Below are 20,730 nucleotides of genomic sequence, written 5' to 3' on the forward strand. Positions count from 1 at the left end.
TAACCCAGGGCGGACGGGGCGGAGACGTTTGCGGGGAGGCGGGACTTCCGGCGCAGCCCAGGTCCTGTTTCCGGCGTCATCAGGCCGCTTCCCCGGCGCTCTGGGCTCCCCCGGCAAGGACGCTGTGGAGGGACGCGGCCGTGCTGGTTTCTCCGCTAGCCGGGCCTTCGCCTTTGCTGAGAACGGCTCTGCGAGCCCGGTGAGGAGCCGCTGTGGAACGGGCGAGTGCCCGCCCGTCTGGGGGCTTCCTTTCTTTGTGAGGAAGCTGAGGACATAAGCGGTGGCATCTCTAGGCCCCCGCCCTCCCGGCTCCTACACCATCCCGCGCGCTCGCTGGGTGAGGCTCGCCCAGCCTTCTCGGCGGGGACGGCCTTCGGCGCGGCACTGCCGCGCGTGCGCCGAGCGGGCCAGCAGCTCTTCCGCCCTGCTAGCGCTGGGTGAGCGGCGGCTCTGGGGTGTTGGTGGTTCCTTGGAACTTGCCCCTGGACTGTATTTCGAAGCCCGCGTCCCTTCCCGTCTGTCTGGCGTTTGCCAGGCGCTGAACCTCGCGCTGGCGGACGGTGCGTGACCTGTCCTCAGGAGAAGGAGGAGGGGATCGTGGTTAAGTTAATGCAGAAAGAGCCCTGTTCATGGACTCGTTCCAGTTATAAGAGCTAGAAATAGGAAGATGATTCCAAGCAAAGAGGACATAAAGTTGTTGGTATAGTCTAGATGAGAGATGATGATTTCAAAAGCCAAGATAATTTGGATAACAATGAAAGGAAGTGAGTGGATTTAAGACTGTACAGGAGGTAGCAATGATATGATTTGGCCCTTGACTGATTGGGAGGAAGGCCAGGGACAGTCTGGTGGTTACATCTACGTTGATGGTGCTGCCATTCACGCATAAGGGTCGCAGGATGAAGAGTAGCTTCTGGAGGATAACAAGGACTTGGATTGAGAAGCCCCAGGGATATTCAGGGGGAGATATTCTCTGAAGTATCTTGAAGAGTTCTTTTGGAGATGAGAGAGAATTTTTTCTTTTCATTGAATATGTGCCTGTATCAATTGATTATGATTCTTGTAAAGTATCTCTCACATAACTTGTTCAAGCCATGAAGAAATGGTGGGACATGGACTTTATATGAAGAAACAAGGACCACCTTTGAAGCCTTTGCCGTTTTCTGGAATGATACTAATATCTTGCAGTTTATCAAGTACTTAACTTGTAGTTCGGATTTGTTGTTCGGTCGCTAAGTCGTGTACAACTCTGACCCCATGGACTGTATAGAATGCCAGGCTCCTCTGTCCTCCCAGTGTTTTCTCAAATTCATGTCCATTGAGTTGGTGATGCTATCTAACCATCTCATCCTCTGCCACCCGCTTCTCCTTTTGTCTTCAATCTTTCCCAGCCTAAGGGTCTTTCCCAGAGATTCAGCTCTTTGCTCCAGGTGGCCAAAGTATTGGAGCTTCAGCGATAGTCCTTCCAATGAATATTCAGGGTTGATTGACCATAGCCTTACCTTTAGTGACGCAGTGTATTTTAAAGAATCCTTTAACTGTCACACGTCTAAATAGAGTCACTTGGAACAATCTAGTCTTTTGCCTAACAAGCTGCTTCCCCTCTCAGGCAGGTTTATAGTTGGTGCTATTATTGATGTAATGCTCCGTTTCAAGGTCACAATAAAGATCATAAATAGAATAACATAAGAGTTGGACAGGACTGAGCAACGGAACTGAACTGATGAGGACTGTTAGAAAGGATTTTGCAGTGGAATCTTGATTAACCAGAGCTCATAATATCTTTTATTGCCTCTGCACTCTTCCCCCTTAACCACCCCTCCCCTTGCAGATTCATTATGAAAGACAGATAGAACCAGAGGTTTATTTTAAAATCAAAATACTTGATGAGGGCTGTTATACTGATGTACATTAGTTGGAAAAATTTAGTTTTTTATGATTATTAAATGTATGAGAAATGACTAAAACATAGCAAGACTAGTTTTTGTTGTGAAATATGTCATCTACACAAGAGTACGCAAAACATGTCAGTTTTAAATAATTAAAAACACTGTGTACTCACTGTCTAGGTCAAGAAGACCTTGGAGGGACCCTTGTGCTCCTCCTGGTTTGCATCTCCTGCCCAGCCCCTGCAAGAATCACTGCCTGTCAGTCACTCTTGCCTTAATCATTCCCTCCTCGTTGTGGTTTTATCACCTGTGTATGCTGTAATACGGCATGTATTCTTTTGTGACTTGCTCCTTTCACTCTATCTATGGAAGGTTTTGGAGAGTTACCTAGGATGATGTAATTGTAGTCATTCATTTCCACCTCCTTTTGCATTCTGTGTTTGAATACACCACAATTTATTTGTCCATTCTGCTGTTGATAGACATTTGTATTGTTTCCAGTACCTGGTTATTACACACAGTGCTGCTTTGGACATTTTTGTTTGTATCTAAAGGTAGAGTATGAAAAAATCTCTAGGATTTAATACGTGGTAGTGGAACTGCTGGGTTATAGAATATGGTGATGCCAGATTGGTTCCTAAATGAGTGTTTAGGAACCAATTCTCTCACTTAGCAGTATAAGGGAGTTGCTTTGGAAAACCTTTGATGTTTTCTGACTTAAATTTTGCCTATTTTTTTGTTGTTGCAGTGATCTCACTCTGCTTTAAATTTGCATATCCTTGGTTACCAATGAGTTTTTTTGAAAATCATAATTACAGTGCTCTTTTGTAAAGGATATGTTGATGATTATTCAGTTCAGTTCAGTTCAGTCGCTCAGTCGCGGCAGACTCTTTGTGACCCCATGGACTGCAGCACGCCAGGTTTTCCTGTCCATCACCAACTCCCAGAGTTTACTTAAACTCATGGCCATTAAGTCAGTGATACCATCCAATCATCTCATCCTCTGTCATCCCCTTCTCCTCCTGCCTTCAACCTTTCCCAGCATCAGGGTCTTTTCAAATGAGTCAGTTCTTTGCATGAGGTGGCCAAAGTATTGAAGCTTCAGCTTCAGCATCAGTCCTTCCAATGAATATTCAGGACTGATTTCCTTTAGGATGGACTGGTTGGATCTCCTTGCAGTCCAAGGGACTCTCAAAAGTCTTCTCCAACACCACAGTTCAAAAGCATCAATTCTTTGGTGCTCAGCTTTCTTTATAGTCCAACTCTCACATCCATGCATGACTACTGGAAAAACCAAAGCTTTGACTAGATGGACCTTTGTTGGCAAGTTATGTCTCTGCTTTTTAATATGCTGTCTAGGTTGGTCATAACTTTGCATCCAAGGAGCAAGTGTCTTTTAATTTCATGGCTGCAGTCACCATCTGCACTGATCTTGGAGCCAAAGAAAATAAAGTCTGCCACTGTTTACACTGTTTCCCCATCTGTTTGCCACGAAGTGATGGGACCAGATGCCATGATATTCGTTTTCTGAATGTTGAGTTTTAAGCCAGCTTTTTCACTCTTTCACTTTTATCAAGAAGCTCTTTAGTTCTTTGCTTTCTGCCATAAGGGTGGTGTCATCTGCATATCTGAGGTTATTGATATTTCTCCCGGCAATCTTGATTCCAGCTTGTGCTTCTTCCAGCCCAGCGTTTCTCATGATGTACTCTGCATAGAAGTTAAATAAGTAGGATGACAATATACGCCTTGACGTACTTCTTTCCCAATTTGGAACCAGTCTGTTGTTCCATGTCCAGTTCTAACTGTTGCTTCCTGACCTGCATACAGATTTCTCAGGAGGCAGGTTGGGTGGTCTGGTATTCCCATCTCTTAAAGAGTTTTCCAGAGTTTCTTGTGGTCCACACAGTCAAAGGCTTTGGTGTAGTCAATAAAGAAGAAATAGATGTTTTTCTGGAACTCTTGCTTTTTCGATGATCCAGCGGATGTTGTCAATTTGATCTCTGGTTCCTCTGCCTTTTCTAAATCCAGCTTGAACATCTGGAAGTTCACGGTTCATGTACTGTTGAAGCCTGGCTTGGAGAATTTTGAGCATTACTTTACTAGCATGTGAGATGAGTGCAATTGTGCAGTAGTTTGAGCATTCTTTGGCATTGCCTTTCTTTGGGATTGGAATGAAAACTGACCTTTTCCAGTCCTGTGGCCACTGTTGAGTTTTCCAAATTTGCTATCATATTGGGTGCAGCACTTTCACAGCATCATCTTTTAGGATTTGAAATAGCTCTGGAATTCCATCACCTCCACTAGCTTTGTTCGTAGTTATGCTTCCTAAGGCCCACTTGACTTCACATTCCAGGATGTCTGGCTCTAGGCTGGTGATCACACCATTGTGCTTATCTGGGTCATGAAGAACTTTTTTGTACAGTTCTTCTGTGTATTCTTGCCACCTCTTCTTAATACCTTCTGCTTCTGTTAGGTCCATACCATTTCTGTCCTTTATTGCGCTCATCTTTCCATGAAATGTTCCCTTAGTATCTCTAATTTTCTTGAAGAGATCTCTAGACTGCCATTCTATTGTTTTCCTCTATTTCTTTGCATTGATCGCTGAGAAGGGCTTTCTTATCTCTCCTTGCTATTCTTTGGAACTCTGCATTCAAATGGGTATATCTTTCCTTTTCTCCTTTGCCTTTCACTTCTCTTCTATTCATAGCTATTTGTAAGGCCTCATCAGACAACCATTTTGCCTTTTTGCATTTTTTTTCTTGGGGATGGTCTTGATCCCTGCCTCCTGCCATGACCCTCCGTCCATAGTTATTCAGGCACTCTGCCTATCAGATCTAATCCGTTGAATCTATTTGTCACTTCCACTGTATAATTCGTTTCAGATTTGTTGTTTTGTAAATGGTATATTGAGATCTTATGCCATTTTTCTATTAAGTGTTTATCTTTTTCTTAATATTTATAGCTTATATTTCCTGGACTCTGATCCTTTTTGACATGTGTTGCAAATCTATTTGTCACTCTATATATTTCTATTCTCTTTCTCTTTTCACAGTACTGTTGAAATATCTGTCTTTTCTTTTATTCCTTTATGCTTTTTATATCTTAAAGCCATTCCTACCCTCAGATCATGAAGACACTCTCCTATCTAAAAGTTTTACAGTTTTCCCTTAAACATGTGGTTGTTTAATCTTTAAACACAGAAAAATGTGTCTGTAGTATGATGCATGCATGCCCAGTTGCTAAGTTGTGTCGTACTCTTTGTGATCTCATGGGCTGTAGCCCTTCAGTCTTCTCTGTCAATGGGATTTTCCAGGCAAGAATACCGATTTGGGTTGCCATTTCCTTCTTCAGGGGATCTTCCCAACCCAGGGCTCAAACCCAAGTCTCCAGCCACATCTCCTGCATTGGCAGGCGTATTCTTTACTACTGAGCCACTTGGGAGGCACATGTAGTATGATATGGAAGTCTAATTTCATTTTTTTTCTGCTATAGATAGTCATTTTTCTTTCTTCACTGATCTGAAACACTATCTCTGTCATATATCAAGATTCCACACTGGTTGGGGTTAGGACCCAAAAAGGGTCTTTTTTTGGTTCTCTATTCCATTGATTAGTTTTTCTCTTCATTTGCTCATACCACAACATCTTAATTAGTTACAAGACCTGATTAATTGTCTGGATGTTAGGAAAAGCAAAGCTCCCATCTTCTTTCTCTTCAATCTTGGCTGAAGTATCTTGGCTATTTGTACTGGTGTGTGTTTTAGAATCAGCTTATCAAGTTCCACAGAACCCTTTGTGGGATTTTGATTGGAATTGCTTTAAATCTCCTGGTCATTAAAAAGGGAAGCTTACATAATATTGGGTCCTTTAAAAGATCTGTCTATATATTTAAGTCTTCTTTGTGTCTTTCATTGAGGTTTTATAGTTTTGCCATGGAAGTGACTCTTGTTAGACTCTCTGGTAACTGTATTTTCTGACACTACTGTAAGTGATACCTTTTTTTAAATTAGTTTTCTAATTGTTTGTGACATAGTGATTTTCAAATATTAGTTGCTGTACTTTTTTACTTTGTTTTAGACTCCTGAATTTTTGTATGTACAGTCAACTCATCATGAATAACATTAGTTTTTTTCTTCTTTCCAATCCTTATACCTTTTTCTTGTACTGCATTAGCTGAGGTATCATTCGCAATGTTAAATAGAAGTGGTGGTAGTAACATCCTTGTGTCTTTCCCTGTCTCATTGTTTTCAGTTTATTACTGATACCTGATTTTATAGTATGAAATATAAGTTATATACTTACAAATATATTACTGATAAGTCTAATGTTGGCTATCTATACTGCTACTGCTAAGTCACTTCAGTCGTGTCCGACTCTGTAACCCCATAGACGGCAGCCCACCAGGCTCCGCCGTCCCTGGGATTCTCCAGGCAAGAACACTAGAGTGGGTTGCCATTTCCTTCTCCAATGCTTTTGTAAATACTCTTTTATCATCTTAAAGAAGTTCCATGGCTCAATATAGTAGGAATTTTGGTTCTCTCAATACTGCTCTATAGATCCAGTGCAGTTCTAGTCAGAATCCCAATGGGGAGATTTGGTGTTTGTTTTGATGGAAAATGACAGGCATCAATGTGGATCAATTTCAGAAATACAATGTTGAGCAAAATGTGAAAGCCGCAAAATTATGATCTCACTTTTATAGAGTTAAAAGACATTAAATTAAAGCTGTGTGACAAGTAAAAATATTAAGAAAAGCAAGAAAATGATTATCACAAAATTCATTATGTTAATTGCTTCTGGGAGGTAGGAAGGGAATGTAACTAAAGGGGCTCATATAGGAGGCTCGGCAGTATTAGCAGTGTTCTTTCTAATCTTAAACTAGGGGCTGGCTAAACATACAAGTTTCATTTTTATATTACGATTATTATTAGATATGAAAACATCTTTCTTGTGCCTTCAGCCCATTTTTAAAAGAGATCTTTTTAAAATTTGTTTTCCTCCAGAAGTTGAAAATTTTTAAAAAATGGTACAATGAAAGCCATATACCTTTCACCACAATTTACTAATTGTTAATATTTTGGTCTATTTGTTTTATGTCTCTCTCATGCATTGCACTTATTTGTCATGTCTCTCCACATATCTTTAATTTGAAACAGTTCCCCAGCTTCTTCTTTGTCTTTTATGATATTGATTTTTTTTTGAAAAGTTCAAGCCAGTTTTATAGAATTTGGAATTGCCATGATTGATTTGTGTTAAACATTTTTGGCAGAAATTCTGCAAAGGCAGGACTACAAAAGTCTTCCCAGGAAGCATGTAATGTCAGTTTTCCCCATTATTAAGTGTGTTAATTTAATCATTTGGTTAAGGGATTATTTGACCATTTTCTCCACTGTAAAAGTATCTGGACAGTATCTCATTTGTAGTTAATGGAGAATCTTAATTTGTGGGTGATTATTTGAGCCTGAGTGATTAAACACCCTTGAACAGTGTGGGTTTGAACTGCGTGGGTCCATATAATTGGATATTTTTCAGTAGTAGATGTTACAGTGCTAGACAGTTGTTGGTTGGTTGAATCCAAGGATGTGGAGGAACCCTGAATGTGGAGGGTGAACTGTAAGTTATGCGTAAATAAGCCCCTGCATTGTTCAAGGGTTAACTACTATTCCCTAACAACTTTTCACCCAGTGGCTGTATTATTGTTTCTCATTTCTGTTACCTTTTTCTTTTTGGTGCTCACATTGCCCCAGGTTTGGTCAGTTGAATCCCCTGCTTCCCCTGTCCTTTTTGTCCCCTGTGATCTGGTAAAACATTATCTTCCAGACTTACCTTGTATTTCGGCCGCCCCAGCCCTGCTTTGTTTAGTGCACATTAGCTGTGGTCATAACTGTGGGAGTCTTGTTGCTTCTTGTTCCTTTTAGTGGAGAGTGCTAAGAAATACATAAATGTTTTTAAATCACAAATTCATAATGACACCTCTAATTCTAAACCACACAACAGGGTTCTTCCTGTCCTCCCATTCCATATTTATAGCTCTTTTCTTCCATTTGAGAACCCTGATTTTTTTCTAAACATCAACAGTACATGCTGATTTACTCAGTCCTACGACACACATGGAATTATTTTGGAACTCATACCACTACCATTACCAACAACAAGCCTGCTAAATTAAGTTCAAGATTTTCTTGCAGTTCTTTTGTCCTTGGAGTATATCCTATGGCAGGGCTAGAGTCAGCACTCTATAGAAGTTGTCTGTAGTTTGTTTGAATTCCATTTTAGGGCCGGCTTAATTTACATTTGAATACATAAACTTTATTAACATGATTCAAAGTCAAAACTAAGCTTGAGCAAGTTAGTAACTTCTCAGAGTCTCAATTTCTTCCTCTAGGATTGCTGAGAACTTTCAGTGACGTAGTAAAGACTACAGAGCGTTTAGCAGAGTGCAGATCACCTATGCTGCTGCTGCTGCTAAGTCGCTTCAGTCTTGTCCGACTCTGTGCGACCCCATAGACGGCAGCCCACCAGGCCCCGCCGTCCCTGGGATTCTCCAGGCAAGAACACTGGAGTGGGTTGCCATTTCCTCCTCCAATGCATGAAAGTGAAAAGTGAAAGTGAAGTCGCTCAGTCGTGTCCAACTCCCAGCGACCCTATGGACTGCAGCCTACCAGGCTCCCCCGTCCATGGGATTTTCCAGGCAAGAGTACTGGAGTGGGGTGCCATTGCCTTCTCCCATATGTATGCAGATCACCTATAGCATTGGGTAAATGGGAGCTGTTCTTTCTTTCCCTTAGAATTACTCCCAGTCACTTCTTGCTTCTTACCTTTCCTGGTCTGAGACCCCAGGTAATGCATGGGGTGGGGTAGGGGAGCAGGTGGAGGGAAGTACCTGTTAGACAGATGAGTGGGAAAGAACAGGACACATAGATTATGTTCCTACTCTCTGCTTATCACTGCCAGGCATTTTCCTTAACTCAGTGAACCCTCTCAGCCCTGCAGGGTCTTCACAAGTGTGTTTCCCCTTATATAGATGAGGAAGTGGAGGCTTGGGATGATGAATGCTCTTGCCCAAGGGTAGGCAGCTACTCCCGAACCCTGGACCTACCTCACCGTTACCCCTAGTGCTGCTTTCCCTGCCTTCTGCATCTCCCTCACTTGGGACCCAGGTTCCAGCTCCCTGAGGGAAGCCCTGATCAGGTTTGGGAAGGAACAGGGAGGGCCTGGAGCCGTCCTGGCTGACGGGTCCCTGGACCCAGCCTGCACACTGTCTCTGCGCCTTCCTGCCTCTGCGTCTGTCTTGGGTCCAGACATGCTGACAGCTGACCAAGCGGGAAATGCACATTTCTCCAGTTTGCCCAGTGGCAGTCCTCAGTGCTCCTTGATCAGCGGCTGCCACTGGCCAGCAATTGACTGCAGTTCTGGGCTCACTTGGGGTTTATTTTTTATGTTTATTCCTGTGTGCAGAGATGGCTGACATGGAGTAGGAGGGGTCTGGGAAATAAGAGGAGCTAAGGAGCTAATACCTAGAAGCTGGAGGGAATTGAGGAGTCAGCTTTGCTATCCCTCCGCCTGCTGACAGCACTACCCCTAAGGGGGACCAGCATTTAGAGGGTCATGCTGGACAGCCTGGCGTACTCCTGGCAGCTTGGGAGACAGACCCAGCAGGGATTAGCAGGCTAAAGAAGACCAACATTTAGAGGGTCATGCTGGACAGCCTGGCGTACTCCTGGCAGCTTGGGAGACAGACCCAGCAGGGATTAGCAGGCTAAAGAAGACGAAATTGGGGTAGAGGGCTGTACACGTGTTACACTGATACCTTCATCCCATATTGCCCAGCTGTAGGCAGTAAAGACTGAGGCTTCCTCTTGCCTCCCTGCCCCACATATTGAGGAGAAACTCAGGACTAGAGAAGGCACGTGGCCAAAGTCACACAATCAATTTGAGGCAGACCCAGGACCAACGCCCAGGCCTGGTGACCCAAGCTCTCACAGTGCATCTTGGAGGGAGCTAGCTAGGAGAAAGAGGTCTGCCTCCATCCACCTGTGTCCCAGGGATGCAGTCAACCCCTAAGAGCTCTTCCTTGACTACTTGTATCATCCCCGGGTTCTTTCCCTCTTTCCCATCTGCTTCTCACTTTAAAGAAGATGGCTCTTCCAGCTCTGCTGTCTCTTCAGGGCCTGACACAGTAAGTGTTCAGTACACATTAGCCGTTTGAAGACACAAGGAATGGGGCAGCTTGGCAACATCCCAGGAGGGTGAAATGAGCACACACCCTCAGACCCAGCAAGACCTCAGAAATGTCCACACACGTGGCCACCAGGAGACGTGCACAAGGATGTTCACAGAGGCACCCTTCAGTGTAATACGTGCAGAGCTGCCGCAGCCTTCATGGTCAGGAGGAGAGAAAGATAAACTGTGCTTTCACACAATAGAAGAATACCATACAGCAGTGAAAATGACCTGTATCTACCTGTGTTAACATGGCTACATCTCACAAGCAATGTGGAATGGTAAAGCAAGTCATGAAGTGTACATAGAAGAACAGTAATACTAAGCTGTCAGCACTTCAAAATAAGGAAAGTAGTAACCTTGGGGCGGGAAAGACATGGACTCAGATGAGAGGGGTACACAGAGGGCTCCATTCTGCCAATGATGTTCTGTTTCTGAAGCTGAATGATGGATAAAAGGGATTGTATTATTCTTGATACCTTTTGTATGTCTGAAATATTTTATTATAAAAACAAAAGGAAAAAATGTTGTTTAAAAAACTAAAAATGCAGGCAGTCCTATCCTTTTGTCTTTAGATTCCATACAATTCCTACCACTCCCTTTGAACTGTTATCTTTATACTTAAACTTTGTATTCCCGTTATATTCCACTGTCTATATAACTCATAATAAACATACTTTAAAGGAGATATATGCAAAAGGGAAATTGGACATTATAGCATAAGGAAAATATTTCCTGACTAAAATTACTGTATTACTTGAAATATCCTCCTCAGTTCAGTTCAGTCGCTTAGTCATGTCCAACTCTTTGCGACCCCATGAATCGCAGCACGCCAGGCCTCACCGTCCATCACCAACTCCCGGAGTTCACCAAGACTCACGTCCATCGAGTCAGTGATGGCATCCAGCAATCTCATCCTCTGTCGTCCCCTTCTCCTGCCCCCAGTCCCTCCCAGCATCAGAGTCTTTTCCAAGGAGTCAACTCTTCGCATGAGGTGGCCAAAGTACTGGAGTTTCAGATTTAGCATCATTCCTTCCAAACAAATCCCAGGGCTGATCTCCTTCAGAATGGACTGGTTGGATCTCCTTGCAGTCCAAGGGACTCTCAAGAGTCTTCTCCAACACCACAGTCCAAAAGCATCAATTATTTGGCCCTCAGCCTTCATCACAGTCCAACTCGCACATCCATACATGACCACAGGGAAAACCATAGCCTTGACTAGATGGACCTTTGTTGGCAAAGTAATGTCTCTGCTTTTGAATATGCTATCTAGGTTGGCCATAACTTTCCTTCCAAGGAGTAAGTGTCTTTTAATTTCATGGCTGCAGTCACCATCTGCAGTGATTTTGGAGCCAAAAAAAATAAAGTCTGCCACTGTTTCCACTGTTTCCCCATCTATTTCCCATGAAGTGATGGGACCAGATGCCATGATCTTTGTTTTCTGAATGTTGAGCTTTAAGCCAACTTTTTCACTCTCCTCTTTCACTTTCATCAAATTTTTTAATTCCTCTTCACTTTCTGCCATAAGGGTGGTGTCATCTGCATATCTCAGGTTATTGATATTTTTCCTGGCAATCTTGATTCCAGCTTGTGCTTCTTCCAGTCCAGCGTTTCTCATGATGTACTCTGCATATAAGTTAAATAAGCAGGGTGACAATATACAGCCTTGACGTACTCCTTTTCCGATTTGGAACCAGTCTGTTGTTCCATGTCCAGTTCTAACTGTTGCTTCCTGACCTGCATACAGATTTCTCAAGAGGCAGATCAGGTGGTCTGGTATTCCCATCTCTTTCAGAATTTTCCACAGTTTATTGTGATCCACATAGTCAAAGGCTTTGGCACAGTCAATAAAGCAGAAATAGGTGTTTTTCTGGAACTCTCTTGCTTTTTCCATGATCCAGCAGATTTTGGTAATTTGATCTCTGGTTCCTCTGCCTTTTCTAAAACCAGCTTGAACATCAGGAAGTTCACGGTTCACGTATTGCTGAAGCCTGGCTTGGAGAATTTTGAGCATTACTTTATTAGCATGTGAGATGAGTGCAATTGTGCGGTAGTTTGAGCATTCTTTGGCATTGCCTTTCTTTGGGATTGGAATGAAAACTGACCTTTTCCAGTCCTGTGGCCACTGCTGAGTTTTCCAAATTTGCTGGCATATTGAGTGTAGCACTTTCACAGCATCATCTTTCAGGATTTGAAATAGCTCAACTGGAATTCCATCACTTCCATTAGCTTTGTTCGTAGTGATGCTTTCTAAGGCCCACTTGACCTCACATTCCAGGATGTCTGGCTCTAGGTCAGTGATTACATCATCGTGAGTATCTGGGTCGTGAAGATCTTTTTTTGTACAGTTCTTCTGTGTATTCTTGCCACCTCTTCTTAATATCTTCTGCTTCTGTGAGGTCCATACCATTTCTCTTCTTTATTGAGCCTGTCTTTGCATGAAATGTTCCCTTGGTATCTCTGATTTTCTTGAAGAGATCCCTAGTCTTTCCCATTCTGTTGTTTTCCTCTATTTCTTTGCATTGGTCACTGAGGAATGCTTTCTTATCTCTTCTTGCTAGTCTTTGGAACTCTGCATTCAGATGCTTATATCTTTCCTTTTCTCTTTTGCTTTTCGCTTCTCTTCTTTTCACAGCTATTTGTAAGGCCTCCCCAGACAGCCATTTTGCTTTTTTGCATTTCTTTTCCATGAGGATGGTCTTGATCCCTGTCTCCTGTACAGCGTCAGGAACCTCATTCCATAGTTCATCAGGCACTCTATCTATCAGATCTAGGCCCTTAAATCTATTTCTTACTTCCACTGTATAATCATAAGGGATTTGATTTAGGTCATACCTGAATGGTCTAGTGGTTTTCCCTACTTTCTTCAATTTAAGTCTGAATTTGGTAATAAGGAGTTCATGATCTGAGCCACAGTCAGCTCCCGGTCTTGTTTTTATTGACTGAATAGAGCTTCTCCATCTTTGGCTGCAAAAAACATAATCAATCTGATTTCGGTGTTGGCCATCTGGTGATGTCCATGTGTAGAGTCTTCTCTTGTGTTGTTGGAAGAGGGTGTTTGTTATGACCAGTGCATTTTCTTGGCAAAACTCTTACTAGTCTTTGCCCTGCTTCATTCCGTATTCCAAGGCCAAATTTGCTTGTTACTCCAGGTGTTTCTTGACTTCCTACTTTTGCATTCCAGTCCCCTATCATGAAAAGGACATCTTTTTTGGGTGTTAGTTCTAAAAAGTCTTACAGGTCTTCATAGAACCATTCAACTTCAGCTTCTTCAGCGTTACTGGTTGGGGCATAGACTTGGATTACTGTGATATTGAATGGTTTTCCTTGGAAATGAACAGAGATCATTCCGTCGTCTTTGAGATTGCATCCAAGTACTGCATTATGGACTCTTTTGTTGACCATGATGGCTACTCCATTTCTTCTGAGGGATTCCTGTCCGCAGTAGTAGATATAATGGTCATCTGAGTTAAATTCACCCATTCGAGTCCATTTGAGTTCACTGATTCCTAGAATGTCGACATTCACTCTTGCCATCTCTTGTTTGACCACTTCCAATTTGCCTTGATTCATGGACCTGACATTCCAGGTTCCTATGCAATATTGCTCTTTACAGCATCGGACCTTGCTTCTATCACCAGTCACATCCACAGCTGGGTATTGTTTTTGCTTTGGCTCCATCACTTCATTCTTTCTCGAGTTATTTCTCCACTGATCTCCAGTAGCATATTGGGCACCTACCGACCTGGGGAGTTTTCTCTTTCAGTATCCTATCATTTGGCCTTTTCATACTGTTCATGGGGTTCTCAAGGCAAGAATACTGAAGTGGTTTGCCATTCCCTTCTCCAGTGGACAATATTCTGTCAGATCTCTCCACCATGACCCGCCCGTCTTGGGTTGCCCCACGGGCGTGGCTCAGTTTCATTGAGTTAGACAAGGCTGTGGTCCTAGTGTGATTAGATTGACTAGTTTCCTGTGAGTATGGCCTCAGTGTGTCTGCCCTCTGATGCCCTCTTGCAACACCTACCGTCTTACTTGGGTTTCTCTTACCTTGGGCGTGGGTTATCTCTTCATGGCTGCTCCAGCAAAGTGCAGCCGCTGCTCCTTACCTTGGACGAGGGGGTATCTCCTCACCGCCGCCCTTCCTGACCTTCATTGTGGGATAGCTCCTCTAGGCCCTCCTGCGCCCGCGCAGCCACCACTCCTTGGACGTGGGGTTGGTCCTCCCGGCTGCCTCCCCTGGCCTCGGGCGTGGGGGTGTGGGGGCGTGGGGTTGGTCCTCGTGGCCGCTGCCCCTGACCTCGGACGTGCGGTAACTCCTCTTGGTCGCCGCCCTTCCGTCATGGGGTCCTCCCGGCTTCTGCCCCTGACCTCGGACGTGGGGTAGCTCCTCTCCGCCGCACTTATTGCGCGGGTCGCAGCCTCCTCACTGATCTACAAATACTAGTAGCTCTTTGGCCGTATATGCCACTTCAGGATATAAAAATGAAGACTGGCGATTAGAACATTTTCATGGTACATAGCCAGAGCGGAAAAAGATTTTGCAAGTGATTTAGGGCTTCCTTCCATCCACCCATTCTTCAGAGTACATTTTCTCACACATAAAAATAGATGAATGAATTGGTCCATGAAGAATTATTTCAAAAAATCTGAAGTAAATGTAACCCCTCTTTTAACATTTCCCTTAAGACTTAAAAAAAGAAAAATTTATGGGTGAAATTTGGATTTTTTATTTTTAAAAAACATTTCTTTGCTACAAGAGAAGCAACTTAACATTAAGCAGTATCTTTCTAGCTACGAGTGATATTTTGAAGTCTTACCAGGTTTTAATTGTCCATTGTTTCCTAAACTGTATTTTTAATTTCATTTGCTCTCTCCTAGGGAATGAAGGATGGCAACACGCCGTGCATTAAAAGCTGTTTTGGTCGATCTCAGTGGCACACTTCACATTGAAGATGCAGCTGTGCCAGGCGCACAGGAAGCTCTTAAAAGGCAAGCTATCCTCCACGTTCAGCTGACAAATATGTTTGTAAGTGCCATTTTACCAAGGCAGATCATTAGCTGAATGGATGGCCTTAAGATGGCATTTCACCGATTTACCACAGATACAGGAACTGCCTTGGGCTTAGCTGGAAAATGTATGCATTGTTGTGTCTTCGACACATTGTTCTCCAAGCCTTTTGTTAGGTTTGGCCTTTTGGTCTGTGTTTTTGCTCTTCGTGTGTGTCTTTTTTCTAAGTAATGTAAATTTGGGAATGAAAGCTCGAGATTTGAAAATGTGGAATAATTAGCACTGGAAAAATCGCAGATGAATCCTGGAATCAGAAAATGAAACACACACATACACAAAGGCGTAGTTCTGCCCACTCCTCCTTCAGTTAAGATCTAGCACTGAGTGTGCAGCTACTCAAATAAAATTTAATTAAGGGACTTGAAATTTTAGAATTATCTCCATTAACTAAATTTAATGCTTTTGAAGGTTGAAGATTGTCTTATATTTCTGATGCATCGCTTACCAAAAGTCTAGATTAAAAAAATGCATATTATAGAAAAGCTTGTTAAAGTGAACTGAACGTGAATATTCGTTTCTGAGTATCCTGGAAAAAATACTCCTCAGGACAGTAGAACTGGGACTTCCTCAGTGGCTCAGTGATAAAGAATCCACCTGCTGGCGCAGGAGACACAGGAGATGCGGGTTTGATCCCTGAGTCAATCCCCTGCAGAAGGAAATGGCAACGCACTCCAGTATTATTGCCTGGAACCTTCCGTGGACCAAGGAGCCTGGTGGGCTGCAGTCCATGGGGTCGGACAGAGCTGGACACGACTGAGCACGCATGCATGACAGAACTAGTAATGTTATTTAGCATCTTACCTTAAAATAATTTAAAGGAGATTTTAAAGTCAGCAATACTTAGCATGTAGTGCTTTATCATTTTACACCTTACAGCATTCTTGGTCTGCTCTTAGTCAGGGAATCTCATGACTAGTACCAGTGCCAGGTGTTGTAGCAAGAGAGCAACACCAACTTGGTATTCTTTCCATGTGGGGCTTCAGCAAGTACGAAAAGATGTTAGATCTGGTAGGCATCAGTTGGAAGCTATTGATGTAGCTGGGAGTCATGGTGTTCTTTTACAGGCAGACAGCAACATGTTGTTTAAGGCCCAAATTAAATCAGCTGGAGAGTGGGACTTTCTCTTGACTCCTTGCCATGGTCTTTCTCAGGATTTCTAGGGAAAAGGATACCTGTTTATCAGTTTGCTCTCCTGTTGGACAAGTGCTTGTACAGCTTCACAAATGAGCTTTCTGCTCTGGGTGGATAGAAAAACCTAATTTCTGGTAAATAATGAATGACATCTCTAAGTACATCTGTAACCTGTGAGCCTGCCATTCTGGAGGGGCCAGAGCCTACAAATTGTCCTCTCACTGGCACAGGCGGGTCTCCACCCCAGAGAGATCATATACTGTCACTGCCAGTTTTGGTTTCTATGGAAACAAATAGCTTTAGGGAAGTTAAGCGGCCAGCAAAAAGAAAGGTTTTTTTTTAAATTCTTGTTAGAAATAATATGATCATTTCAGTACTTACACTTATTCATTTTTCAGATGATAGTTACATTAAAGTATTCAATTTCTTTTGAGAGATTTTAAGCACCTAAAACAAATTTAGTGTGTTTTTAGGCAAAGCTACCACACAGGTATTATAGAGATAATCATGATTGTAATGAAATATTTAATCATATAAAGGTATTGAATGCTCTTTGAGTAAAAGCTTAAAAATCTCTTTTGTTTTATTTTCTAGCTTATTTTAAATTATGGACAGTGCTTTTATGCCTTGTATCTGTTCGGGGCAGGCATAAAATATAAGGTGTACATGGCATGTGTGAATGCTCAGTCATGTCCAACTCTTTGCATCCTCGTAGACTGTAGCCCGCCAGGCTCCTCTGTCCATGGAATTTCCCAGGCAAGAATACAAGACTGGCTTGCCATTTCCTACTCCAGGGGATCTTCCCAACCCAAGGATGGGACCCACGTCTCTTGCATCTCCTGCATTGGCAGATGGGTTCTTTACCACTCTGCCACCTGGGAAGCCCAACAGGGTATTAATATAAAATTTTTAATTGTAGGTAAATTAAAAATTAGTTTTAGATTAAAACGCTGTTGTTGTTCAGTCAGTAAGTTGTCTCTGACTGTCTGCAAATCCCATGGACTGCAGCATACCTGTCCTTCACTATCTCCCAGAGTTTGCTCAAATTCATGTCCATTGAGTCTGTGATGCCATTCAACCATCTTATCCTCTGTTGCCCCCTTCTCCCCCTGCCCTCAGTCTTTCTCAGCATCACGGTCTTTTCTGGTGAGTCAGCTCTTCACATCAGGTGGCCAAAGTATTGGAACTTCAGCTTTAGCATTAGTCCTTCAATGAATATTCAGGGTTGATTTCTTATAGGATTGACTGGTTTGATCTCCTTGCTATCCAAGGGACTTTCAGGAGTCTTCTCCAGCACCAAAATTCTTAAACATCAACTCTTTGACAGTCAGCTTTCTTTATGGTCCAACTCTCACGTCCATACATGACTACTGGAAAATATCATAGTTTTCACTATATGGACCTTTGTCGGCAAAGCGATGTCTCTGCTTTTTAATATGCTGTCTAGGTTTGTCATTGCTTTTCTCCCAAGGAGCAAGCATCTTTTAATTTCATGGCTGCAGTTACCATCTGCAGTGATTTTGGAGCCCAAGAAAAGAAAATCTGCCACTGTTTCTGCTTTTTCCCCATCTATTTGCCATGAAGTGATGGGACCAGATTCCATGATCATCTTCTTTTCAAATATTGAGTTTCAAGCTATCTTTTTTACTTTCCTCTTTCACCCTAATCAAGCAGCTCTTTAGTTCCTCTTCACTTTCTGCCATTAGGGTAGTATCATCTGCATATGTGGGATTGTTGATATTTCTCCTGGCACTCTTGAGTCCAGCTTGTGATTTATCCAGCCCTGCATTTCACATGATGTACAAATTAAATAAGCAGGGTGACAATATATAGCCTTGTCATACTCCTTTCCCAATTTTGAACCAGTCTGTTGTTCCATGTCTGGTTCTAAATGTTGCTTCTTTTTTTAAAAAAACTGGTGCTTCCTGACCTGCATACAGATTTCTCAAGAAGCAGGTCACGTGGTCTGGTATTCCCATCTTTTTAAGAATGTTCCACAGTTTGTTGTGATCCACATATTCAAAGGCTTTAGTGTAGTCAGTGAAGCAGAGGTAGATGTTTTTGCTTTCTCTGTGATCCAGTGAATGTTGCCAATTTGACCCCGGGTTCCTCTGCTTTTTCTGAATACAGTTTATACATCTGGAAGTTCTCAGTTCACGTACTGTTGAAGCCTAGCTTGAAGGATTTTGAGCATTACCTTGCTAGCACGTGAAATGAGCACAATTGTGTGGTAGTTGAACATTCTTTGGCGTTGCCCTTCTTTGGGATTGGAATGAAAACTGACCTTTTCCAGTCCTGTGGCCACTGCTGAGTTTTCCAAATTTGCTGAAATACTGAAAGCAGCACTTTAACAGTACCATATTTTAGGATTTGAAATAGCTCAGCTGGAATTCCATCACCTCCACTAGCTTTTTTTGTAGTATTGCTTCCTGAGGCCCACTTGACTTCACACTCCAGGATGTCTGGCTCTAGGTGAGGGACCACATCAGTGTGTAGGACCAGGAAAATATTGTTTTTTTTTTTATTAAATCTGGACCATTATGAATTCTTTCTCTGATACCTGATTGCCATTTTAGGTTCCAAAAGTAGAGTATGAAATCAAAAGCAGATTATGAAATTTCGTATGAAATTTTACATACAAAATCCCATATGTATGTAGTTAAAGGAGAAAGCACAGTCTAGTATATCTATAAAAATAACATGTTTCTTTCTCCAAGTAGTTTCTCTTTGTAAACTTAGTAGCACATTAGGGCTTAGCCAGTGTCCAATTGGCTCAGAAGGAAGAACTCTTGAGATGTCCTCTGTCTTAGCATAGGGGGTCAGACCCTGTCCAGAATGCAGGCCAGAGTATTTGTCTCAGCTCTATAGCTGCCCAGCTGTGTACAGCTGAGCCCAGTCATTAATCCTGTAGGCCTGAATTTTCTCTCCTTCAGAAGGTTACACTAGGTAGATAATCTCAAGATAACTTTCACATCATTCTGTGAGTACAGTGGTTACTCAGCTTTGGGTCTTTGTTTTCACTTCTTTGCTTAAAACCTGGTAGTGAAATTCAGTTAAAAGTATAGAAGGCCCTTAAAAAGGTAGCCTTTATAGCCTTTGTAGATAAAGCGGCCCACAGGCTATGGATAAGCTGTAAGCAGTTTTGTATAGGTTATAAAACCTATTGGCCATAAAAACACTCAGTGACTTACCTTTCATTTTTTGACCTTTGGCAAGTGCTACCAACTTAGGTTTTATGGTGCTAGAATGTAAAAACTGCCTGTTGACACCTGAATTATGCTTTTCCAGGTTACGTGCTACTTCTGTAATGGTTAGGTTTGTGACCAATACAACCAAAGAGAGCAAGCAAGACCTCTTGGAAAGATTGAAAAAACTGGAGTTTGATATCTCTGAAGATGAAATATTCACGTCTCTGACTGCAGCCAGAAACTTGGTAGAGCAGAAACAAGTCCGACCCATGCTGCTGGTTGATGATCGGGCTCTACCTGATTTTAAAGGTAGGAGGCATTTGGAAAGATTTAAAAATTAGTTTTTGATATCTGCTTATAAGTCACTCTTAAAACTGGATGTTTGAAAGCATTTATTCAGATTTCCTCTTACTGAAATAGTCAACAGATATGGTATTTCTCAAACCTGTTTTGACTGCCATCCACAATAAGTGAAACACATTACATAGAAATTCAGGACATATGTATGTGTACTTGTACATGTTAAATAATACTTACTCTTACTGTGTGACATGTACTCTGTTTTCTATTTGGTTTGAAAAGTGAAAGTGTTAGTCACTCAGGACTCTTTGCAACCACATGGACTAGCCTGCCAGCCTCCTTTGTCCATGAAATTCTCCAGGCAAGAATACTGGAATTGGTATCCATTCCCTTCTCTAGGGGATCTTTGCAACCCAGGGATCGAACCCAGGTCTCTTGCATTCCAGGCAAATTCTTTACCATCTGAGCCACCAGGGAAGCCCATTTTCTGTTTGGTTTACTTGTGTAATTTTCATGCTGCTTAGAGCCATCCAGGTTAGTTTCACAGTCTACTGACGGACCATGGCCCACAGTTTGAAAAAGCACAAGTCAAGGTTTCTCTGAGCACTGCTGTCCTCATTCCTGGAGCCACTGTATTAATTTGACTAGATAAATAATAGATAAGATAAACCAGTATCAACATGTTTAAAGATAGATGTCATTCTATATAGTGTGATGCTTTTGCAATGACCATGAAATATTTTCAATCAAGGAAAAATAAAACTTTTCTCTTGGAAAAAGCCTAAAAACTTTGGAAAAATATCCTAGTGTTATGAAGCTTTGCCACATTGCTTCTTTTTATAGATGATAGTCAGAGTGAAGTACACAATATTGACAAAATAAGTATAAATTATAAATTCATAATTATAAAGCCATGTTATAGCTTTGTA

General features: G+C 42.3%; 1 protein-coding gene across 7 annotated transcripts in view; it reads left to right on the forward strand.

The window, feature by feature from the left end:
- Nucleotides 1–20,730, forward strand: part of HDHD2 (haloacid dehalogenase like hydrolase domain containing 2) — a 46,636-nt gene continuing 25,906 nt past the window's right edge. For 2 of the 7 annotated variants that reach the window (XM_025273628.3, XR_006547800.2), the window contains exons 1-3: nucleotides 1–199; nucleotides 14,993–15,103; nucleotides 19,602–19,810. In XM_025273628.3, the coding sequence (XP_025129413.1) occupies nucleotides 15,003–15,103; nucleotides 19,602–19,810 (310 nt within the window). In that variant the 5' untranslated portion in view covers nucleotides 1–199; nucleotides 14,993–15,002. Of the gene's footprint in view, nucleotides 200–229; nucleotides 561–14,992; nucleotides 15,141–19,601; nucleotides 19,811–20,730 lie in introns of those variants that run through there. The other 5 variants (XM_006075264.4, XM_006075267.4, XM_006075265.4 and 2 more) reach the window with 5 other exon arrangements.

The sequence above is a fragment of the Bubalus bubalis genome, chromosome 22 (genome assembly GCF_019923935.1).
Source record: "Bubalus bubalis isolate 160015118507 breed Murrah chromosome 22, NDDB_SH_1, whole genome shotgun sequence".
Classification (NCBI taxonomy): Eukaryota; Metazoa; Chordata; class Mammalia; order Artiodactyla; family Bovidae; genus Bubalus; species Bubalus bubalis.